Consider the following 25,435-nt stretch of genomic DNA (forward strand, 5'->3'; position numbering starts at 1 on the left):
GCCTGGTCTACAAGAGCCAGTTCCAGGACAGGAACCAAAAGCTACGGAGAAACCCTGTCTCGCAAAAACAAAAAACAAAAAAATAAATAATAAATAAAATGATGAGAAACGTATTCTATATTTTGTCATAAATTGCTCTATGTGCAAGTGCACAGCAGTAGTGTCATGTAAGTGGGAACACTTCCTACTGTGCCTGCTGCTTGTCCCAAGCCACTGACCTGGTCCTGTTCTTCTTCTACTTCACATTCCTAAGCAGGTCCGGGACCCTCTTGGGCAAAGGAGAATGAAGCCTGGTCCATTGGACCAGTTGGTCAGATCTTTGTAATGAAAGTCCAACCCTATGTCTTGTCGCAGTGGATCAGTGATGTAAGTGCTTTTCTATACCAGGGAAAGGTGCACAAACTTAAAACTTATTCCCTGGAGCTGCGCACGGTCATTCATGCCATAGAAGGGGGAAGGAAGATCAAGAGTTCAATGCCAGTCTGGGCTGCATACGTCCCACCCCCCCAAAAAAACTTTTTTTTAAATTCACGGAAATCTCTGAATATTCAGTTGGATATTGTCTGAATTCTTTCCAAATGGCATGGAGGAATGATAACATTTGTCTTACTTCCTATAGCCATAAGGGCCTTTGTGTTTGTTGAGTCTTGGATATAGAGATGCTTTGTACAAATTGGCTCGGATTCCTCAGAGGGCTTGACTGCCCCACTGTCCTAAGCTAGGTTCGTGTCATGGCTTTGGTAAATAGCAAACGGAAGACTCAAATCAAGAGCTCTTCCGCTCAAAACCATGCTTTCACGTTACATTCTGACATGCAAAGCTCATACAACGGCATGAAACAGCCATTTGTCATAAAACACCACTGAGTAATAGATTAGCTCCTAGGAGCAACTTCAGGCTCTACTTCCTTCTCAACAAAAGGCATCTTTAGTGACGGTTTTCACTAATCCTAGGACTTGCCAGTAAAGGCTGGAGAGAGGACTCGGTGGCTAAGAGCACTTGCTGCTCTTGCAGCAAACCTGGGTCCAGTTCTCAGCACCCAAATGGCAGCCAACAACCATGTCCAACTGCAGTTCAGGGTATCTGGTGCCCTTCTATCCTCCGTGGGCACCGGTCACACATAGGATGGATGCATAGCTAAACATTAGGTAAAACACAATTTGAGAAACAGTCTTGGCAGTCTTGCTTTTGTTTTGTTTTTCAAACAGGGTTTCTCTGTAGCTTTGGAGCCTGTCCTGGAACTAGCTCTTGTAGACCAGGCTGGTCTCGAACTTACAGAGATCCGCCTGCCTCTGCCTCCCGAGTGCTGGGATTAAAGGCGTGAGCCATCTTGCTTTTGTCTGTATCTCTGAGGCAGTTCAATATTTGATCCGCTTAAAGGGAATTTTCTATTACCTATTTACTATGATCACCTCTTAATGTCATGTATTTCCTGAATAAAGCAGATAAAATTTGTTAACCTATGGAATAGTGGACCCTCTTCTCACCTTAGCTAAGCCAGATTTGTTCACGGATACTACTCAGTAACTCCAGTAGATGGCTCTAGCGCAGACAGTTTTTGTTCAAGTAGCCCAACTGGTCAGAATTCTTGGTCTTAGGGCTAAATATCTCAAACTCGGGTGGGAATTGTGCTTAAGATGGGACCGAGGGGCTGGAGAGATGGCTCAGTGGTTAAGAGCATTGCCTGCTCTTCCAAAGGTCCTGAGTTCAATTCCCGGCAACCACATGGTGGCTCACAACCATCTGTAAAGAGGTCTGGCGACCTCTTCTGGCCTTCTAAAAATAAAAAAAATAAAAAATAAAATAAAAAAATAATAAAAAGATGGGACCGAGACCCGAAGGTGAAGATGGTGTGTCCTCCGCATCCCCAGTAACGTCAATGCCTCCGAGCCTGTTTTTATACTCATTTTCTCACATTGAGTTGAGTGACAGGAGTTTGAGATGCCACATTCACTTCCTGAGCAAAGCTTTAAAAAAAAAATGTGCTTTAAGTTTCAACCTCCTTTTCAGGGAGGAAAAGTCAGTTTTAACTAGATACAGGTCAGTGAGCCCATGCTACTCCTCCAAAGAAATCTATTCTTAAGTTGGGCAGCTCTAGGCCAGCCTGAGCCACAGTAAAAACTCCTCTCAGGAAGACCTGAGCTCAGCTTTGGTGTAATTTGAGGGATTCTGTTTGAACCGAATTTACAATTTCCAGCATTCCTATGTAGAGGGCCTAATGATCTCTATTCAGAAATGCTTGTTTCAGGCCGTCATCAGTCTGTGCTTTAGAGAAAGATCCTTCTAAAGACATCTTTCCCTGTTCAATACAATTTCTAGATTCTAGATTTACACAGACGGAAATGAGAAAACAATCCTAAAGTCACGCTGTCACTGTGAAAGGGAGATGGGCAAGGACAGGAGAGAAAGATGTCCAAGTGTTTGATGCAGGGTCTTCCCGACCCAAACTTCCTTCCAGGTCAGAGGGCAGTTCATAGCGCTGAGAAGCTCCATGTATGTTATCTGAGCTTTACCTGACATGTATTCAAGGTTACTCCATAGTCAGTCTGTGAACAAGAAAGCTAGCCTATCTTGAATCCAGATGGGAATGAATTTTAAATACCAATGACCTTTATCTTTATCTGGAAATGGTAGGCACGGGTTTTTTTTAAGCATGCCAATAGCCCCTCGATGTGTGTTAATACGTCTGTGGAATCTAAGATACTACATGTCAACAGAGAACTGTCAGCTCGCCTTCAATGCTCAGGGCACACCCTAACGTTTTGGGTTGTGTATTTTGACTTTTCAAAGGACTTCAACACCTATTGGCTGAAATGTTAAATGTTATTACACTGAACACCTCATAAAGGTTAAGAAAAAAAATTCTTCAGGTCTGTTATCGTGCGCAAATGCTTGTTAGTAACTTAATGGAATTGATTTTGAGTCTGTGTTCTGTGGCTTCAGAATTATCAGGTCTTTGTTCATTCAGAAACCTGACTATAGCCTTTGAATCCAAATTCTAGCATATTCTCAATAAACCAAACTTCAAGGCATCTAGAGAAATATGCCTAGAAAACCATTTTCTAGCTTCTTCCTTGGGTGATGGGCTGTTTTCAAAGGTCACAATATGGCGTCAGCAGAAGCATGCCTCAAGTGTTAATCATTAGAGCTGCTTTGTGAACTGTTTAACCGCTCCCAGTACAACCCCCATCTAGGGCCTTGGCGTGTGAGGACCTCACTAGCCAGTTCTCTCTGCCCTCAACCCCCTCCTGCCATCCCTGTAACAGAAAATGACTGCTACCATCCGATCCTCATCTATTAACAAGAATCAGCCTCCCAGCAGTCACAGGTGAGGGCCTCAGTGAGCTTAGCGCTTGGCATACGCTTGTTTGGGAAAAGTGTTGCTTCCGGGGCTTCCCAGTCATCGCTGGAACCTCAAGAGTCACACACACAGCTTGGCTTCACGCCAGCAGCCAGCATGCTAATGACACCCAAGAAGGAAAGCATTTCGGCACCACGCGTCAGAGCCTCTGTAAATGGAAACTGTGGTGCTCGTTTGTACTACTGGACTGCACAGCTTAAAATATCTAGATGGCGAGCTAACCTTCAAACCACACTCTAAAAGCAATCACTCTTCAAGTTTTAACACCACGCTACTAAGACTGGAGAAAGAGGCCAACAGGGAGTGGGTACGGTATAGGAAAGCTGGGCTGGTTAAGGGCTTCTGTGAAGGCAAACAGGAGTGTTTGGCTATCTGGACATCTTTGGACCTTTTTAGTGTTTTGGACCACTTTGTGGCAACTCTGAGCACATGGCCAGACAAAAGGGACAAGCTGGCCTGATCATACATTGTTGCTCCTGGAAACAATGGGGACCCAACCCTAGAAATACGTTTCTACACTAATGGTTTTTGTTCCACTGGGTCTTGCTGAGAGGTGTATTAACGCTGGTAGCTGGCGGACGGCGTCAGAGGAGGAAGGCAGACGCTTTCTTCCATCACTTCCTGACGAGTGGTAGCCAAGCAGACTGGGAAGGCAATTAGTCACTACTGTTTGGATGTCACTTTGCTTTGGAAGTGTTCCTTAAGAAAAAAGAAACTTGTTAATACATCAAACCATGAACATATCAAATTACTGAGAGAGGCGTCATTCATAAGTAAAATCTTAGGCCATGTTCTACTTAATCTCAGTATTGCAGAGCACACAGACACTTCCGCATGGAGCCTGGTATTCCCTCTATTAACATTCTGACCATACGAGATCCGACTGATCATTTACCGGAAGTCACTGTCATTCCCTACATCCAAGTCCTAACTCCTCAGGGGACCACTGTTTTTCCTAATCACGACTTGCCTGGGTACCACAGGTTGGAAGAAAATGAATGCAGTTAGAATGGAGGGTCCTACAAGCCACACCTTACCATACTTCAATCTGTCAAGGTTCGAATCCTTCTTTAGAATTACCTTCAACACATCTTCCCACACATAAAGGAACTGCTGCTCCTACCTCTTAAAGTGTCAACATTAACTTGTAAATAATTTTTATTTAAAACATCTCATTACAAAACACAAGCTTACTTTTACTCTTAGGTAACTTTTTTTTGAAGCACTCAGCACTGTAGACAAAAACCATAAAAAAAGTCACAAAATAAAATTAGCTATAATTATTAACGTATGAACAAATGACCAACTATCTATAACATCAAGGCCCTGCACCTATAAACCATAGGTGAATTCCCTGCAGTTCCTCCACGAGGAGCCTAATACATTGCAAACTGAAAATCTGTTAAACGAATGAGAAAACCCGGCACAGACTGTACTGAAATGCTACAGAACCTGAATAGAAACTTAGTTATTGGACCGTGTGTGAGGTGAGGGGAGAGCTGGGGAGCAGCCAGACCAAAGCTAATGCAGCTTCGGGGAACCGGACTGTGTCCTCACAGAACAAGACATCAGGACACACAGCCCCCACCCTACCATCTGCAATCGAGGTCCATACTTCTTAAGCCATTTATCCTCGCTTATGAGGCTGTGATTTGGGTTTGGAAACTAAAGCGCATGCACACTCCTCTAGGAGAGGCCGTGCCCATCCCGGTGTTTTTCCTTCTACCTGATGACCTGTAATAGGTCGTCACGTGGCTGTCATTTATCTACAAGTGTTTTGTTTTTAGTCAGACCAGCCAGGGGTGCTGGTGCACAACTTCACCACAGCACCTGGGCAAGGGAGACAGGAAGCTCTGGAGTTCAGAGACCCACCTGGTCTATGAGTTCCCACCCAGCCAAGGCTACAGGAGACCCTATCTCCGAAGGACTACCGCTACTGCAGTATGCTAACTCCCTCCAGTTCCACCGATACTCCACATGGTCGTTTCAAAAAGAAAACATTCAAGGACTCCGCTGTAAACTTTTCTTCAATGGTTGTAACAAATGGTAAGAACATTATCTTCAACAGATTTCCTCTAAAGATAACTTGTTATATATTACACGTTTTATTCCATAATTCCGATAAAGAATCTGGGTCTCTGGTAATTAACCAAGAATGTAGGATGATTCCGTCCTTGGACAAATGTTAACCGCAGGCCAGTCACTCCAGGCGGTCAGTCACGGCTGGGTCACAAGCACTCAAACTGCTCCCAGCACTGGTCAGGCTTCTGGCTGGGGTGGAGATCACTTCAGCTGGACATAGCCCAGTTTAAGACAAAAGAACATTTTCCATGAAATGCTATGGCAGAAGACTCACCACGGCTATATAAGGCTGGTGTCTTAAGTAACTCACCCTTGAAACAGGGACAGGTTTTCAAGTGATACCCAGTAAAGTTCTGGCTCTAAAAATAAATGTTCCTGCTTTCAGAGTTCCTATTCTTCAATAGGAAGGATGTAACCGAGCAGCTTAACGCTTGCAGTAAAAACCAACCATTCTTAACAAACCAAAAATATACAAGGAAACCCGTAAAGAGACAAACTTTTCACAGTTAGCAATGAAAAAGTGCACTAAGTGTTCAAGTAGGGCAGGTAGTTTAGCAACTACATGTGTCTCTTTGGTTCAGGTCATCTTTTAAAGGCTCTCCTTGGATCCCTGGCATTACTGATTGTGGTCATGACTGTCTGACTACCACGAGCTCCTGGTAGCTGGGGATTGATGGGGTCACGGCCATTGCTTCTACCAGTATATGGAAGATGATATCCTCTTGATTCAGGGCCAGTCTGGATACCATTTCCTGCGATAAGAATTCAAAAAAATTAGCATCATTTTCAGAAGTGGTCTACATATTGTGCTACAGAAACAAAATCATTTAAGGTCTTACACACAGTGAAAGCTTATAAATATCACAGGAAACAAACACTTTTATTCTATAAGGAAAAGAGTGGGCTCTGGGCCTCTGTTTTACCAAATATATGACCTCGGTACTGAATGAACAGAAGGAAGAAAACCTAATGAGCAATAAAATTAGGAACAGAGTATAAAAAAAATCATTAACTGCCTGTACGTAAATCAGAGGAGAGGCAGAGAACTGTTTGAGAACTAGGGCTTGACTCAAACACAGTGTTCCAATGTGATCAAACTATTGGCAGACAGATTTTCCACAAGGTGAGCTGGTTACAAAAGCCTTCAGCTGCCCTAATGAACTCCATTCACAGAAGGATGCTTCTCAAAAGACACAGGCTCCGGCAATCACCGGTGAGGTCTGCGGGAGAAAGGCCGCTCTCTCTGTCTCACCAGCTGCTACTCTACAGCACCGTTTTCCTGGACAGGTCCCAGTGCGCCAGAAGACCTAGCAATTCTGCACAGATTATAAACAGCCACGACATCATATGCATTTGTAAACACAGAAAAATAAAAGATCTGTCTGAGGGTTACCAAAAATAGTCTTCCTACTAATCAAGAGAGCAGGGTTTAAATACAGAGGGTGCTCAACACTTGGCCTGGACAAGCACCCTCTCTAACTTCTGCAGAATCACTTATCTGAGTGTTCTTGCTTACACTAGCGTTCCCATCTAACACAAAATTAGAATTTCCCCTGTACGGAATGCTTGCACGTCGTCACAAACATGGACAAAGTCTTACCCAGTGGTCCAAACGCACTGACGCTCCCTTTATCCTTCTCATTCTGCACCTGAAACAAGTTTCAAGTTCGGCAAATGAAGACACAAGTAACACACGTAGAAATATATATATATATATTTTACTTTAAGGCTTCAAAAGTGGTTTTCCACGATATTTAATGATTTCTCTAAGTCCATGCAATGTTAAGGCATTCAGAAATCTTACCCAAGCTTCTTAATAGCTTTTATTACACCCAGTATTTCCTGATTATTACCTTTACTCTGAAAAATACTAAACAGCACCTCTATCTATTGTTACAAAGCATACGGACTCACAGAATCATTGGAATAAAAGCTACTTTAGAGATGTCTTCTGTCGAGCCAGGGTCTCAGTCCCCAACTCGTCAAACTCGCCATGTAGCTAAGGATGACTTTGACCTTTCCTCCTATCTCCAACCTCCTGAGAAACAGGACTTCAGGCCTGTACCACCATGCCAGTCTGGTAAAGAACTGGGGAGCGGAGCCCAGGGGGGCGGAGCCCAGGCCGTCCTGCATGCTTGGCAAGAAGTCTATCTGTTGAGCCAAATCCTCTCAAGATTGTTTCACAATTCCTTTCATCACAGTTTGGACATCAGAGGTTTAGCCTACCGACAGAATTAACTCAATCATAACAATATACCATGTACTTGGATTAATTACCGTTTTGTTCTGCTGCCCTCTGTAATCTGGGTTTGGCTCACTGAAATTCGGCACTTCTGAATACACCATACAAAATCTGCAACAAAGCAAAGGCCAAGTAGAATGATTCCCAAACGTTTTTTGTATAACCTCTTAACTTACAAGAATGAAAACCTTCGGTGTCAAAGAATTACCTTAACATTAGCAAGCTAATCCAATTAATTTGTGATAAAAAAAATCCTATAAATAACTATATCCCGAATTAACACCCAATTATTTGATTCTCTCACAATCCCTCTTGTTCACCATGAATCTGCAAAGAGAATCAAAGGCAAAGAATAACTTCTACATGGCTGAGACAGGTAATTGGCTATCAAGCCACACGTCAGCCCAGGGCTTCTGTAACTGACAACACAACTTGGCACCCTGTTGACACAGGGCTTCCTTAGCTCTTCAACTCTAAAAAGAAACTAGACCCAGTCTGGAACCGTCTTAAATGGGCCCCGACAAAGACGAGCCACCAGTGAGTGGGTGACTTCCTGTGGTTCTTCCCTGAGCTCATCTCCCTATGCATGACATCTAGCCAGATCCTGTAATCCCTAACACAGGACACTAAAGGAAGGGCCGGCCCCACGGGGGCTGCTCTCAACACACCTGAGTACTGACCGGTTTAATCCAGTGACCTCCCTACAGCAGGAATCAAGTGTGCAAGGCTAAGGAGGCAGTTTAGAGTTTGCACCAATTACTCTGCTGACATTATTGGAAACTTAGTCACACGAGATGCATCCCAATACTCACTCTCCAATCTTCTGAAGTTCACCGCCCCTTCCAGTATAAAGAGTCAGGCATCCTTTCCACATTGATGCATACCTGGGGCGGGGGGAACAGATGGGGTTTTCAGAAGAACGTAGAGCTTTATTTCATTTCCAGTGTGTTTCTGTGTTAGATACAAGTGCAAATCAACCTTTCTACCCACCATGTCAAGTCAAATATAGCCCGTGTAACTCTTCTGAGAAATGATACAAAGAAAATTCTACTGCCACATTATGATGCAATCATCTCAACTCTAACCCTAGGAGAAAATGTTGGGCACTGCTACAGACTGAACCCAGGCCTTCCTTCATACACTCAGAAAGCACTCAGCCACTAAGCGAGGCTCCCAGATCCTGTTTTTAATAAAAGCCTTATATTCAGACAGCTCCCTACGCTGTGCAGGCTGGGCTTGACCTTGCATCACCCAGTAACCCTAGCCACTTCCTGTCGCAGCCTCGGGAGGAACTGGAAAGCCAGGCATGGGGCTAGCTAAAGGAAGGTGAGCTGACCTGACCGGGAAGGCTGAATCAGGAAGAACTCAACACAGACACTCAATTTCCGCTGCCAGAAGCTCCTCATCAGAACCCACTTTAACTCCTCTGTTGCCTGGCTTTCCTCCCACTTCCTCTTCCCCTTAACTGAGCTCCACATGGCGAAGTCTACAGAGCGTAGAAAATGCGTGTTTGCCTCTAAACGTGCAATGCAGAGGATCTTACAAGCGTCCCTTCTGCTGAGATGAGGTGCCTGTGTTTTAAAATAATTTTAACTGCAGTCCAACAGTTCGAGAAAGTGTAACATTTTCTTCTAAAAGATAATGTGGAGAACTTGACCAATGAGAGCAAGTCCTCACTGACAGCAAAGCAGCTCCCCTGTGCCAACTACTGATAATTTAGGCGCAGCAGTGTGTGCTTCCCCAGAACACCATGTCTCTCGCCTCCAGAATCAGACCAAAGTCTGGGTTTTCAATGTTTCTTTGTTCAACCACCAAGGTTACCTCATGGCTTAAATATGGCCTATAATAGATATTTACTGCTATCATTACTGTTGTGGTTGTTATGGTCTTCACCATAGCCTCCAAAGAAGGAATTCTTCTTGGCTGAAGTGACAAAGATGTAATGTCGTGTCACAATGACTCAGTGTTTGAGAATAAGATGTCTGAGTCCTGACTCTCACTTCCTGCTTTGATGACACTCTACCTCACTTCCTGAAAATGCTGCAAGGCCTGCACCACAGTGTCAAAGAGCTCCTGCCCGGGGAACTTAAGGCTTCTCTGAGCCAACATCAACTGCCAACTATCTTCCTGGTAGTGACCAATAAAATCAGTACAATTCTCATCACGTAGGCTTTCAGAGTTCTAAGATTCTTTCCTGGCCTTTTCTTAAGACTAACATTTGGGGAAAAGAGTAAAAGTTGATGAAAAACAGTGCTCCACCTCTGTTGCCAACTAAACGGTCTGAAGGTATCAGACACCCTCTGCCACTTGCTGTGTATTTGGGGGCTTGGGGGAGGGGGTAAGAACACTGATCTCACTGAAGAAATCATTTCCACAGTCATTTGAGACACGGTCTTCACCTTTCCTGAGTACAAATATGACCACAGAAAATGTTGAGTTCAAGCTAGGACTCAGATGGCAGAATGCTTGCCTGGCATGCAGGAGGCCTCTGGCTCATCCCCAGGACATTTGGGTACATGCCTGTAATCCCACCACCTGGGCAGTGGAGGCAGGTAGGTCAGAGGTTCAAGCTCTTTCTCCTGGACATCTTAAAGTTCAAAAACAACCTGGAATATACAGGAGACACTGTTTCCAAAAAAGGAAGATAAAAGAGCAAAATTCCCAGCTACTGAGTTTATGCCCACACCACCTAAACAAAAACTGTTGATGGGACTTCAAGGCACTAAAAAGGGAAGGATTTGGAAGACACTGTATCAAATGTATGGACCGATTATAAAGGCAGTGCAGTCTTAATCGCCTGCTAAAAAGGCTCAGGAACTCACATACGGTATTTCTAAAAAATACAACGAACCTTTCCAATTGGAGGTGAGGAGTTAGTTCTGTACCTGAAATACGCTTAGCCGCAAAAGGTGAGCTGAGGCCAATTCTGCCCACCAAAAACAGTTCACGGCTTCTTGAAGTAGCCCATGGAAGAGCCAGGCAACTTAAGAACTTTGAGAACTTGGCTGGACGGACCCCATAACCCGGCCAACCCCACACCTAACCCCAATTTATGCACACCTACCCTCTGGTCAACCGAATAATATCCCCGGTCTGTATGAGCCCTCCGATTTCATCCCACACAGAAATAGTGATACTGCCCGTTCTATCAGCTACTTTGCAGGATCTCACTTCATGGCCGTCTTTGGTTTTGGTCACGCGTCCTGTGAAGATTTATAAAAATCCAAAGGTGAGGGGGGGGAGAGATGTGTTAGATAACGAGGCCGTTCAGGGCAGCTGCCTCACCCTCTTAGGACACGGTACAGGACTGGCTTCTGTCCCGGGGTAGGAGCCGAGTCCGGCCTAGGGCGGCTGGGAGCACGTGGGGGTGCGGGAGGGGGTTGGGGAGGGGAGAAGTCCGAGCGCTCGAGGGCGTGGGGCGGGCTGCGGACCCCACTTACCTATCTCCAGGACAATAAAGACGACATTTAAGTTTTTCAGTCCGGCCTTAATGTCTTTTATAAAAAGCGGAGGGTCGTTGACCCCAAGCATACTGAGGCAGGTGCGGCTACGCTGGGCAAAGCTTCCCACCCTCCGGGGCCAAGGGGCAGAGCCGGGGGAGGGGGAGCAACCTGGGACGGGGCTGGTAACCGGGGTCAGAAGCGGTTAGGCAAGGGCCCGGGAGACCAGCCCTGGAGGCACCAAGCCAAAAGGAAGGAAAAAGAAAAAAAAAAGCTCACAAGTTCCAAAATCAAAAAGACGGCGCACTCCGCACACCGAGTGGGCGGCGAGCAAACAAGGGTGCGGACTGCCGCCGCCTGGGCTAAGGGAAAGAGGCAGCCGGGGACCGCCCGGCCCGAGTCTCGCTGTCCCTCGCACAATACACGCACGCACGCGCGTGCCCCTTCGGACTCAGGCTCCGGGAAGAGACCGAGACAGCAAAACGGCAAAGCAGCCGACCAAACGCGCAGCCAGCGACTGCCGAGCGCGCCCTCCGGCCGGCTTTATTACACCTTCGCTCCGCCCACTTTATGGCGTCACGCGACGTCGCCACGCCCACCAGCCCGCCTATCGGGGAAGCTCGGAGCGCCCAGGCCCAGCGCGGCCGCTCTAAGCCCCGCCCCGGCCACGCAAGCCACGCCCCCGGCGCGGCGACCGGCGCTCGGCCACACCCTCCCCTTCCCGGCCGGCTTGCAAAGGTCTTCCGGGTTTCGATCGAGCCGGGGGTTTGGCCACTCGCACAGAGCTTGGGCTTCTTGTCCCTGCCCTCGGGGGAATTCAGTCCTCCGGCCTGGCCCTTTCGCACCGCGATCCCACTGAACGCTGCCGTCTCGGACCCCGTGGGTAGAGCAAGTGTGCGGTTGAGAAGGAAACAGGGCTCGGGAGAGTGGGCGAGCGGGATCGAGGAGCCAGGCCCGAGCTTCCCACCCGAAGGGAGCTCGCCCACCAACTTCCCTCCTTTAGGCTTGTTTAAAATTGGGATCCAGTAAAACGAGGTTGTCTCTTACAGTAACTTGTAAGCCTCTTTGCATGCTAAAAATAATAATAATATAATTATTATAATAATAATAGAGCAAGGTGTGGCCAGAAGTTTGGAGAGGTGGCTAACCATTTCCGGAATTCTCAACCATCTGCCCTTAGAAAGAATTGGGCTGAACCACGGTGGCTCATGTCTTTAATCCCAGCACTTGGGAGGCAGAGATGGGCACATTTTACAGAGGCAGTGCCAGGACAGGCTTCAAAGCTACACAGGGAAACCCTGTCTTAGAAAACCAAATTAATTAAGGGAGACTGCTTAGAATTATATACACATTTTATAAAGAGGACCTGAATACTTGAACCAGGCCCAGCACGGGTCTGGACAAGATGGGGTCCCATCGCCCAAAGGGGAAGTGGACACATGCCCCCATCCCAAACCCAGAACCTACCTCCGACCCATAACTACTCACAAATAAAAAGTTCTCTCCAACAGAGTCTCTCTGGTGATACAAACCACTCTTGAGGCCAGGCCCTATGTCCAGCAGTAGGTGACCAACAAAAAACCAGCTCCGTGACATTTTGGGATGTTCATTGTCAGGGCTTTTCTTATTTTAACCGTAAAGGTCATTTTCATATATTTTATGGTTTCTAGTTCTGTGGTTTTGTGGGATTCCTGTGTGTGAATGTGTGTCTCTGTGGCCGTAGGTGTTTCTTGTGCTTTTTCTTTGGCTCTTTTTTTTCCTATTTGTTTGTTTTTCTTCTATTTGATTTATTTTATTACTACTTTCCAGATGCCCGTTTGTTTTCTAACTAGAGAAAGAAAGAGAGTGGATTTGGATGGGAGGGGAGGTTGGGAGGACCTAGGAGGAGTTGGGGAAGGAAAACCATAATCAGAATATACTGTGTGGGGGAAAAAAAAAGCTATATTCAATAAAAGAACACACACACACCCAAAAAAAGAGAAAAGAAAAGAAAGCCCTGTAAGAAGCAGAAGCTACTGTGGAGGCTGGCCCTGCCCTTCCCTGCCCTACCTCCCGGGACCCACTCAGCTGATTCTCTCTCACTTCCTCCCCCGCACGGAGGTCCCTCCCCCCAACATGGCAGCCGCTTTCTCTCTAATCCAAAGGCAGCACTGAGAAACTGCAGCAAGGAAAACACAGTTCAGTGGAGGGCAGTGGGTTTCGGCTACTCCTAAGTCAGTCCCCAAAGATAATGATTGACAGGAAAGAAAAAGGGAGAGAGAACATGCATGCTTTCAAAACACCGGTACGCATAAAAATCAATTTTTAAACATGCTTTGCTGTCCTCGCTGCCTAGCCATTAGCTGAAGTAATGTAACATACATTAAACATCTGTATCTGGAACTGTACACTTAAAGCACTTTGTATTCAGTTGTTCAATGATCTACATCTCATACACCCCAATTAAAGAGCTGGGATTTAAAACCTTACGATTATAAAAATTCTCTTATAAAACGAAACTCTAAAATGTGTATTTCTTTATCTAAATGGATAATTGACTTTTTTTTTTATTTGGTTTTTCAAGACAGGGTTTCTCTGTGGCTTTGGAGCCTGTCCTGGAACTAACTCTTGTAGACCAGGCTGGTCTTGAACTCACAGAGATCCGCGTGCCTCTGCCTCCCGAGTGCTGGGATTAAAGGCGTGCGCCACCATCGCCCAGCCATAATTGACTTTTTGTAAGGCTTTGTAACTCAGAATAATCCCCAGTGCTTGATCGGGGTGGTGAGGCAGTGAACTCTGTAGTGGATGATAACACATTTTCAGTTTATCTTTGGAAGAAGCACAGCTTTAAGTAGATTAACCCAATCATTTATATTGTCATTCAGTGATGGGATGGGCGGCTTTGGCTTCTCTGTTCCAAAAACCTTGTTTCCAGTATAGGGAACCTCTCAGTAGCTTCCTAGACTTACTATTTATAAAAAAGCAAAATCACTACGTTCAACAGAACTAACTGGAGATAACATGTTTATTGGTTGAGGTATATATCTTGATTTTCATAGAAAAGGCTCCCAAGGAGAAAAACCCCGGGGGTGGGGAGGAACCTTTCATGGGGTCAGTGTTTGTTGTTGTTGTTATTTGTTTGGTTGGTTTAGGTTTTTTGAGGTAGGATTTCTGTGTGTGTGTGTGTGTGTGTGTGTGAGAGAGAGAGAGAGAGAGAGAGAGAGAGAGAGAGAGAGAGAGAGAGAGAGAGAGAGAGAGAGAGACAGTGCTAACTGGCCTTGAACTTTCCCTGGAGACTAGACTGGCCTTGAACTCACCCAGTAGAGTAGGCTGGCCTTGAACTCACAGAGCTCCGCCTGCCTCTGCCTCCCAAGAAGGCTTAATCTGGATGCAGAGCAAAGAGTTGCTACTGTCCACTTGTTTCCTATGTCCTATGTAAACTTGAAAGAACGTATGAACAAATACTTAATGTATAAACTCAGGATGGCTGGTCCCAGAGCCCCTAACAAGCCTTACAGAAAGTATCAGATTCCCTATGCTCACTCCAGACACATGTGGGTCTTATGACTATTTAGAATTCCCATTTACTAGCTGGTTTGCTGGCAAAGGCCTGCAATCTCCAGCACTTGGGAAGCTGATCTGAGCTATATATCAAGGCCACAGATTTCTGATTTACTATGGTGATGTCTCTACAATCAAAATGGATACCCGTCTCTTACTTTGGAGCATTGTCAAGCTCATACATGCACACAGACCCCTTCATCTCACTGTGAAGAAAGAGTTGGTGCTTGCAGTGCAGGGGTGGCACACGCCTTTAATCCCAGCACTTGGAAGGCAGAGGCGGGCGGATCTCTGTGAGTTCGAGGCCAACCTGGTCTACAAGAGCTAATTCCAGGACAGGCTCTAAAACTACAGCGAAACCCTGCCTCAAAGAGAGAGAGACACGAGAGAGAGAGTTGGTGCTCTGTATTAAGGTTCTCTAGAGGAACAGAACTGATATATCAAAGGGAAATTCATTAGAGTGGCTGATAGGGTGTGGTCCAGCTAGTTCAACAATAACTGCCTCCTGACAGAAAGACCAAGTATCCAGGAGCTGTTGGTCCATGAGATTATATACCTTCAGGTGGCCTTCAGTCGCAAGGAAGTAGGGATTACAACATAAAACCTTTGATTTTGTGGATGAAAAAAAAATACAAGCCTGGAGATGTTAATAGGAATACCACCTATATATAGTTCCTAATGAATTCCTACGTTCCAGTCATAATCGCTAATAGTTGATAAGATTATGGGAAGGACATAACTGGACTCTCTCAGCGGGACTGACATCAAACCTTCCCCATGTTTACAAAGCCTCCCCAGGTAATGATCAATGCACAACCAAACCTAAGAAGCATGGGAGGTTAAGAGAGGTTTTAGAACAAAGTAATTTCCATTTACCTATTAGTTACCTGGACCAGGGTTTCCTTGTACTGGTTAGTTATACTGGTGAACATTTGGGAGTGGCATTAGTAGTGAGTACGACTTGATATCATCAAATTCTATTGGGGGAATTTTGAAAACATATTTCCTTGTGTACTTTGTATAGGCATTAAACATAATTAACCTATTGATACTAAACTTATCTTTGCTAGGAGTGAGGCTGCGCCAGAATTTTAAAAGAAGTGCAAAAAAGAAATATCCATGGCTTTCTGGAACTTACATTCTAAAGGGGTAGACAGAAAAAAAAATGGTGGAATTATATTGTAACTAGTGAGCCGCGAACAATAGGGTAAGAAAGTAAAGCAAAGGTTAGACCTGATTCTGTCAGTAGACCCTCAGAGGGCTCAGGGGTTCTGCAAGGAAGCCTGAGGCTCTGGGTGAGTGTCAGGCTGCTGAAGATAACATCCGAGTAAAGACAGAAAGACGTTCATTTTACTAAATCCGTTTCTTCAGTGGGGAAGTCTGTGTACGCGTTTGTTTTTACTGTAGGCTGGACAAAGAGCCACCCACCGCTGGACTGTATTCCCAGCCCGTCTGCACAGCAGTTTCTGCTGTGTACAGGCACGCGTACTGCATTGGTTCTTTCCTTCCACATTTATGTGAGTCCCAGACATGAATGAGCTCAGGTCCTCAGGTTGACGTGGCCACCATTTTACCAGCTGAGCCATCTCACCAACTCTTTATATTATTATTTTTAGATTATAAAAGTACATCTGTCCTGATATGGAAATGAGGCCGGGATGTGGGGAAATGAGGAAGGGCTTTGCCTACCATGCAGAAAGCCCTGGGTTCGAAACCCTGGACCAGATAATAAATATGTGTACTGTGGTCAGGTTTTTATATAATGAAAGCCCACATGTCTGTTCTCAAACTACCCATCTGGATGGATATCTATCATGCAGGGTACTTGGGGCTTGAGATGAAGATGTAGGAGAAGAGTTTTAATTTTCCATTTATCCGCTTTATCTGATTTGAATTTTTGAATTTTCTGATTACTAACCGATAGGCATATAGATTTTTGCTGTCAGTATACACTTTTATTTTCCTCTTTTTATACTTTTATTTTATTTGGCACTGTTGCCCACACTTCCTCCATTTGACCAAACTTCAGGTCACGTGCCTCTCGTCAGTGCGTCTCCCCTACAGTGTTCTTTTTCAAGTTACAGGAATGTCCATATGTCTGATTTCCTATTTCTTCCAGGTACTGAAAGTCTTTGTGTGCTCTGGGGGATTATGTGTTGTCTAGCTGTCTGGAAAGCAAAGGGCCGAGTATGTAAAGCAGAAAGGAGAAGTGAGCTAGATCCTGATGGAAACTGAAGCCACTGGTTGATGAACCAAACCCCCAGGGCGGGGTTCCTGTACCACCATCTAACTAGGGCAAAAGGAACTAGATAAAGGCTTAGGGGAAAAACAAGAACAGCGAGCTCACTGATTCCTTTTAGGGGAGATCACTTCTAGGTAGGGAAGCACCACAGTAAGGTCCCTTTGTCACTTTCTCATGACTTATTAGCTCAGCTGTCCTGTGTGGGTGGGACGAACAGAAGAGGCAGGGACCTTTAAAAGGGAAACCGTGCAGGCGTCCTTGTGAGTGTAAGACAAGTCAAGAGCTTGCTTTTTTAGAGCCTAAAAAAAAAAACCAAAAGATGCACACACGCACAAGCGCACGCACGCACGCACACACACACACACACACACACACACACACACACACACACACACACACACACACGGCAGGGGTGGGATCAATAGACAGACGCTTGCTCGTTTCTTTCCCAGTGTGAGCAGCACAGGACTTCAAGGGGCTCCTACTCCTGTCACTCAATGACCCAGGTTCCTTCCGTTTCAAAGTCACCATCACCTCAGGACCCCAAAGCTGGGCTGTGATCGGGTTTCGCACTCACACCCACAGAAAGGGAGAGAGCGACTTCAAGGCAAATGACGTCTCTTTAAGGCACAGAAGATGAGAACTTCTCCAAAGGGGGCACATTTCAGCCTCCAAAGTGTCGTCATAGATTATGAAAACCATCTACGTCTTTTACAACTCAATTCTAATGAATGAGTAAGTGGAAGAGGCTAAAATCCGTATCCCCTCCCCTACAACAATGCTGGGCAGCTGTAAAAAGTGGTCAAAGCTTCAGGAAAGATGAGTTAGAAGTGGATTGGCCCTCGTGTTATCTCTAAAGCAAACAAACAAACAAACAAGCAAACAAAATCAGCGAAGCACCAAGAGGCCAGGACGTGTTTTAAGGTCAGAAAATGTTGTAATGAAAGGAGAACCAGGACCCAAATCTTCCATTTCTTATCTATTGTTACTGACCCTTCTTCCCGACGTCCTTTATCATTTGCTGAACACTACGTTCTTGTTTTGTTTTGTTTTTAGACAAGATTATCACATTGTCCAAAGGCTAGCTTGGAGCTCACTGGACAGCCTGCACTGGCCTGGAACTCAGAGCAGTCCTCCTGCCTCAGTCTCCTAAGTGCTGGGGTTATAATGCTAAGCCACCACACTGGCTGTGTTCTTCATTTAACCCGGAAGGGTGTAAGCTGAAGACAGTGGCATCTCTCTGAGCAGGTGAACCTGAACCATTCAGCTGCTTCTTTGCTAACACAGTTCAACCTTTCAGCCTCTTTCTATAGGAAGAAACAGTCACGAGGATTAACTTTGGGTATGAATTAGTTGCATAAAAGTGCTCATCAAAACCTAGTGGCTTCAAAACAACATCTGTATACTTTCATGATGTCATCTAGGAGTGACTTCCGGTGGCCTTGCCTGTAAGCATTCATAGGCTCAAGTCATCTTGATGGCTCATCTGAGCCATCAGGGCCTCGGGAGACCAGACCGCATTCACACATCCGGCAGCTGGTGGCTCTGCACTGGGACACCTGTTCCTCCCCACAGTGTCTTCTGTCCTCTGGAAAGTGATACCAGGTTTCACAGCAAGATGACGTCAGGGTTTTGGGAGGGAGGTAGACGCTTCCATTCTAAAGGCATAGACTCTGGAAATAGCAGCATTTACATTTGTTCCGTTTTGTTGACTGTCCAATCTAGTTCTAAGGGAATGAGATAACATCCATGTCTTTTTGTGTCTTTTTCGTTTTGTCCCCAGCTCTATCCGAGTCACCTGACAGGACTTCAAATGCTACAGTTTACTTCCCTTGACCGGAACAGAGGGAGAGAAGAGTGGAATTCATTCCAGTCAGGGGATAATTTCTAAAAACAAGCACACCTATCCCTCTCATACTGTGTGGGTTTGGACTTAGGCCCCAAGCCTCATTTGTCAGCAAGGGGAGGGGTCTGGAGAAGAAGCATGAGCCAAGCCAGAAGTTGGCAAACCGGGTCATTCGCTACAGAAGAGCAGATGCAGATTTAAAAACATCAGCTAGGGAAGGGAAAAAAAAAATGAGGCAGAGATTAGAGATAAAAGACACGGACAGGGGAAAAAAATGTAAGAACAAAAGCCAGAGATTGCAGAGCAGGGCATTTGGGGAATGTCTGATGAAGTGAAGAATCCAACAAAGCTAGAGTGGGGGATGGGCACTAGATAAGGATGAAGAAAGGGAGGAGAGATGGGGCCTGATAAAGACCGGGTGGTGTGCTGGGAAGGAAGAGACCAGAAGCAAGGGCACATCTGGGCTCCTCAAGTCCAGCCCAGTGCTTGGCTAAAGGACTCGCAGGACAGTCTTATGTATAGCTCTAACAGTGACAGATTCCGATGGGAAAGACACACAGGGCAAAGTCTGGAGGAAGCTTTGTTCGAAGCTCTCCTGTGGGAGTCACAAGTGATAACACCTGGTAGAAAATGCTGCCCTCGGGGAAGTGCGCTACAGACTTGGTGGCCCAGTTCTCACTGAGTGCTGGGCAAACTAGTACTCTCCTTAGGGTGCAGACCCAAGTTCCCGAGTAACAGAAGGAAGGTATTGAATATGGACTGTGTTGTTTAAGCAGTTTAAGCATAGGAAGTCACACATAACACAGAGAATGGGTGGGAACTCTCCAGGACCCTAAGCTTCCAGATGCCAGTCAAGTGGCCAGACGCAGATCTTTTTAGAAATAGCAATCTTTTTTTAAATTTTTTTAATTTATTTATTTTTTATTTTGTTTTGTTTTGTTTTGTTTTTTAGGCAGGATTTCTCTGTGTAGCACTGGCTGTCCTGGAAGTAGCTCTTGTACACCAGGCTGGCCTCGAACTCACAGAGATCTGCTTGCCTCTGCCTCTGCCTCCCAAGTGCTGGGATTAAAGGTGTGCACCACCACTGCCCAGCGAAGAAAGAGCAATCTTGTACCTACTATTAACTACTCTTACTACTCTTTGCACACAAGTCCACAGACAGGGACTCAAACCAGAGTGGAATAGGAGGCAGGAGAATCAGCCAGGAAACAGTCTCCATAGCTAGTACAGCAAAAAGTAAATCATGAAGCCAGGCGGTGGTGGCGCACGTCTTTAATCCCAGCACTCGGGAGGCAGAGGCACCGGATCTCTGTGAGTTCGAGATCAGCCTGGTCACAAGAGCTAGTTCCAGGACAGGCTCCAAAACCACAGAGAAACCCTGTCTCGAAAAACCAAAAAAAAAAAAAAGTAAATCATGAGGCAGAGGAGCTAAGACGGAGAGTAAGGACCAGACTAACAGCAGAATTCAGAAGCCAGGGAGTTAAACTGAGCACAGAGAAGTCTTTTTTTTTTTCTAAATGTGTAGTCCAGGCTGGCCTCGAACTCCAGATCCACCTGCCTCTGCCTCCTTCACCGGCCTGCGCCACCAGAGCCGGCCACAGAGAAGTCTTAACTTGCACAGAAGAATGAGGGGCTGTCCATATAACAACCTCAGCAGTGCCTTTAAGGAACTGGAGTTCTTCCTTAATTCCGGAGGTGAATGACCCATGTTCCAGTTCTACATGAGGCCTGGTTGTTCCACTGAAATACCCACACACTTGCCTCCTCCTTGTTCTGCAGTACTGTAGTAAATCCAAGTTTCCCAGGATCAGAGAGAGGCACATACATCTGTGTCCCTTGAAACCCAAAGCACGTCAGTCTCATATCATGGGTGCCACTCACGGAAGACGGGGGTAGACTTTTCTGAGAAAAGCTGGGCTGGTAGTCAAGAGACAATTGGCCAGTAGTTAGATAAAGGAATTGTGACCCGCAGGAGATTTTCCTCCAAGACGGCTACGTAGCCATACCTCGGCTCCATCAGGCTACTCACAAATTATTCCGATGAAAAATCTTTATTCATTTTAACTTGGCTACTATAGTCCACTTGGTCTTCAGTCTCTGGTCCTCCTGCCTCCGTCACTAGGACTCGGTACTCAGCAAGAGTATCATTTGCATATTCTATGCAGCTCCTCTGACCACTTCCCATGCTCTGGCTGGGTCCCCTTTGAGTGAGCCCTGTCCACTGCACGGCTCTTCCGGGTCTTGCCATATGTTTCATGTAATATTTATTAAATATATTATACTAGGATATTTATATGCTTATCTTAAGCACACTGTGTGCCTGACACATAGCAAAATGCTTCAGAAGGGTAATGCTTTAAAAGATGTGTACACTGAATAAACAGAGGCACACATAAACCAAGAAACAGTATAATGTTTTACATAGTGGAGTTCTGACACCAAAATCAAAAATCCTTGATTAAAACATTCAATTTTCACGGCTCATGCTTGAAACAATAGCTCTTAACTATTAGGTTGCCTGGTATTTCCCAAAATACATTGCTCCCCCTTTTTTCTTCCTTCCTTTCTTTCTTTCTTTCTTTCTTTCTTTCTTTCTTTCTTTCTTTCTGTCTTTCTTTGTTTTTTTTTTTTTTTAAGACAGGGTTTCTCTGTGGCTTCGGAGCCTGTCCTGGAACTAGCTCTTGTAGACCAGGCTGGCCACAAACTCACAGAGATCCCCCTGCCTCTGCCTCGCAAGTGCTGGCATTAAAGGTGTGAGCCAGTACTGCCAGGCTCCCTGCTTCTTCTTGGATGAGATTATTAGTTTCCACAGGTTAAAGTGGATACACTGGCGTTGACTATAGTAAATCCCCCAGAGAGGAAGCAAATTCTTTTGAATTGTGGAAAGCCTTAGCTCTTCCCCAGCTATGCAAGTCTAGTGCCGACTGCACACTGCTCAAGAGTATCCAAGGGTGTTTACGTGAGAAGGCAAATGCAGCCCAGTATCACACAGCCCTTTCTAGACGAAAACACTTCCAACCTCGGGGCTTCACCTGTGCACGTGGGCTTTCCCAAGGAGGCTGATTTCAAGAACTATCAGTTCCCTAAGCTGACACTTCCGGCACTACAACGAGTTCCCTAAAGAATTGAAGGCGGAGGGAGATAGGGCCATAGCACCAGCATCACCAGACTGTCTTTCGGGGACGGGGGTCTCTTGAGTCTAGCTCTTTAAACGTTGGTAGGTGTGCATTGTAAGTGCCTTTTACTTGCCCAGGTTTTGAGAACAAAGCCTTTGGTTGAACACTCTGATCAGTAGCTCTGGTTTATGGATGAACATTCACGTGAATTATACAAAATGAATTCCCAGAAACTGGAGACAGAATTCGTTTCTCCAGATAGCATCGCCTGAATCTGAAGTTCATTAGAATTAACTTTTCCAAGAGAATGAAAGCGTGTGTGTGTGTGTATGTGTGTGTGTGTGTGTGTGTGTGTGTGGATAGCATGGGCTACGGTTGCCTGGCTTCATAGTACATACAAAGGACAAGGTGGCAAGGTCAGAGAAGAAAACACTGTTTCCTTGAAACATTTCCTTTGTGTCGGGCACTTGGCATCCACTCTCCTGGAATCCCCGCAGCCCTCTCTCTAAAGCAGGATTTATTACCCACATTCCACAGAAGTAAAACTTCAGCCATATTTCATTGCCTGTGCCTCTACCAGTCAGCCTGAGAGACAGCGAGACCATGTCATAAGACCCAAATCCCCCTAGTCAGGTGGAGCTCACACTCAGTAATAACCCCCAACGGGTGGCAACAGTCAGCAAACCACGGCCCAAGCTGCTTGCCTGGTCTGTTATCTAAGGCTGCATTCCAGATGCAGGGCCAGAGCTGAACATGTGGTCTGCCGAGTTCAAAATATTTATTACCCATCCCGTCCTGAGAGACTGTGCTGAGCCCCGGCACAGAACCTGTCAATCAAGAGGCAGTGCCAGTGTGAGAAAAGCAATTCAAAATCCAGCACGCCCTGGAAAGGGGTATTTTATGGGTGCATGGGAAACCCGCTGACTCAGCGTCAATCTAAAGCCGGTGTTCTAAAGTCAGTCAATTCCCCTTGGCTTGCTCTCTCATCTCCAGAGGAATCTCACCTTCAGTATGTCATTCCAGGATGATGACCACCGAAAACACATACAAGGAAACACACGTGTAGTTATCACGAATGTAGCCAAGTTATAGGTGGTTCAGTGTTTCAGAGTCAAATCACCACATCGTGCAATTAGTAGGATTGTCCTATACAAGTGGGATTATATGGAGAGATTAATAAAACAGGATTTATAACTTTACAGTAGGATTGTCACTGGCCCTAAAAAAAAAAAACCCGTTTATTGAAAAATGTTCTAGTTGGGAAAACAGATAATCAACCTCTCAAGATACATTATGCTATCAGAATCTCCTTCATTTCAAATAACTTCAAATAATAAGTAGGCTTAATTGACGGAAGAGGTTTGCAGTCTTCAACAATTTATTTTCAATAAGTATACTCTTTATTTGGTCTTACACCAAGAGGGCAAAAGAAGCCAAAGAACATAAACGCAGAACGAGTTTGTTTTCTTTCTAAACATTTGTGTGTGTGTGATGTCTATGCATATGTGCATGTATGATATGTATGTATTGTGATGTATGTGTGATGTGTGTATGTGTGTGTGCTATGTATGTGTGTTTGTGATGTTGGGTGCTTACGCGTGTGATGTGTGTGTGTGCATGTGTGTGTATGTGCATGTGTGTGTGTGATGTGTGCGCATGTGTGTACCATAGCATGTATGTAGAAGTCAGAAGACAGCATGAAGGAGTTGGGTCTGTCATTCCACCTTCACGCGGGCCCCAGGGACGGGATACAGGCTGTCAGGTTTGTATAACACGTGCTTCACCCAGTGGGCCGTCTTGCTAGCCCTATGAATGATTTAAACAACGATTCACTAGAAATGGCGGAACGGGAAGCTGCAGAGTTGACGCCGATTATCTTGGCCTTACTGCTCCAAGTCACTTCACTTCTGAATCAAGGCAGAAGACGCCATGCTGGGCCTGGAGCAGGAAATGAAATAGAGCCAAGACAGATGAAGTATAAACTAAAGAATTTTAAGCAATTTTTAAAGTGAACAATTTTTTTCTTACCTTGAAACTTTACAATAACTGGCGATAATAAATGTGCCTTATTTCAGCCACTTTTATACGCTTCTACTTTAGGGCAATTTTGGATTTATAGAAACCTACAAAGGTAATACAAAGTTCCTATATATCGCTCAAAGGAATTTCCCTATTGCTGGTATTATACATTAATGGGAAATACTTGCTATAATTAATGAACCAGTTCCTAATGGCAGTCCATACCATCATCAGCTTACTTAAGTTTTTATCTACTATGCTTTCTAGGTTGCCTTGTGCTTTCTTGTCTCTGAACCAATTAAATATTGGCTGGAGAAACTCGAGGACTAAGAGTGATTTAATCCGTGAACAGAGGACCTCAAGGGTGAGGGGCTGGGCTAAACAGATGGCCGATCAGCCAGTGAACTCGGTGAGCTGCACAGAGCTTTCCGATGAAGAGTTTCCTACGAACACACACCACATGCACGCAAGCATGCAGGCACACACACGCATGCACACACACAAATCAGTTCTCTGCAGGTCTATAAAGGGTCCTGTCCCTTCCTTTATGCCCCGCCCTGACTACCGGCATGAATTCTCGCGACACTCGTTTGTCCTGAGAACTATTAAAATAAGAATACCCTGCCACAGAGAACACAGCAGACTGGACCCGTCTTGACACACCTGGTGGGCTGACTTTGTTACGTTCTTCACAGGATAAACTTTTCACGAGGCCGGGAAGAAAATGTTTGTTTCGTGAGGGTGGGGACAGAATGGTGTGGCGGAGAGGGCTCCGCAACCGCAAAGTTGGAAGGGGCCTGGCGGGAGTTTGGAGGATTCCTAGTCGTATTGGGGGATATATAAGTAAGTGTCGTTCTTCCAACTTTTAATAATCCCTTATAAATGTATGGGGAAATCAAGGCCAGGGTGGATTTTTCAAGTCGGCAATCATTAATAATAATTAACTTTACTTAATGGTTCATTAGGTACCGGCATGCTTAAGGATCAGGAATGCCTAATCAATGCGTGAAACCGTCTCCAGACATTGATTAAGGGTACTTATGAGGGTTGCTTCAGATTGCACCTTTTAATTAATAATTAAATTATATTTAATACTAACACCAACTGGTTTCCTAGAGATTTTCTTTCAAAAGAAATCTTTGAAATCCTTTGTTGGGGTTTAATTATTGGGTAAAAGTCATGTTTCACAGTGGTGCTTCCTCAAGCCTGGACCCTCAGACTGCAAACCTCCACCTAATCCCCGTGACGCTGGCAAGCAGGGCATTCCACTCAAGCTGGACGGACAGACAGCCCAGGCAGGCAATTACACACTTAGCCAGACGTAAGCCAAAGGCATCCTCACTCTAACTCCAATCCGTGTCCAGCTTTGAAACTCATGAGCAATGTGTTGGTTTTCAAATATCTGAGCTTCCATGGGGTACTGGCCTGGGCTCATTTGTTGTAGTTCCTTTAGCCAGCTGAGTTCAGTTCGCTGCGGGGAGTATCTGGAGCTGAACCAGAAGAGACTCTCGCGGTGTCCCACCACAGCACTGGATATAGTCAGCAAG

The 25,435-nt window shown here is 45.4% G+C and overlaps 1 protein-coding gene across 4 annotated transcripts; it reads right to left on the reverse strand.

The window, feature by feature from the left end:
- Positions 1–4,488: 4,488 nt before the first annotated feature.
- LOC142839895 (SOSS complex subunit B2) lies at positions 4,489–12,630 on the reverse strand. Of its 4 annotated transcripts, XM_075956296.1 has the most exons (7): positions 11,405–11,658; positions 10,750–10,888; positions 10,156–10,291; positions 8,498–8,569; positions 7,721–7,796; positions 7,044–7,092; positions 4,490–6,195 (listed from the first exon to the last, which is right to left on the reverse strand). In XM_075956296.1, the coding sequence occupies exons 4-7, from the start codon at positions 8,557–8,559 to the stop codon at positions 6,026–6,028; spliced, it is 357 nt and encodes a 118-aa protein (XP_075812411.1). In that variant the 5' UTR covers positions 8,560–8,569; positions 10,156–10,291; positions 10,750–10,888; positions 11,405–11,658; the 3' UTR covers positions 4,490–6,025. The 4 variants fall into 4 exon arrangements, with proteins under 4 accessions (XP_075812408.1, XP_075812411.1, XP_075812410.1 ...); XM_075956293.1 differs by lacking the exon at positions 10,156–10,291 and having other exon boundaries at positions 4,489–6,195; positions 11,126–11,665; XM_075956295.1 differs by lacking the exons at positions 10,156–10,291; positions 11,405–11,658 and adding an exon at positions 12,614–12,630 and having other exon boundaries at positions 4,491–6,195.
- Positions 12,631–25,435: the final 12,805 nt, after the last annotated feature.

Source organism: Microtus pennsylvanicus, chromosome 22 (genome assembly GCF_037038515.1).
Source record: "Microtus pennsylvanicus isolate mMicPen1 chromosome 22, mMicPen1.hap1, whole genome shotgun sequence".
Classification (NCBI taxonomy): domain Eukaryota; kingdom Metazoa; phylum Chordata; class Mammalia; order Rodentia; family Cricetidae; genus Microtus; species Microtus pennsylvanicus.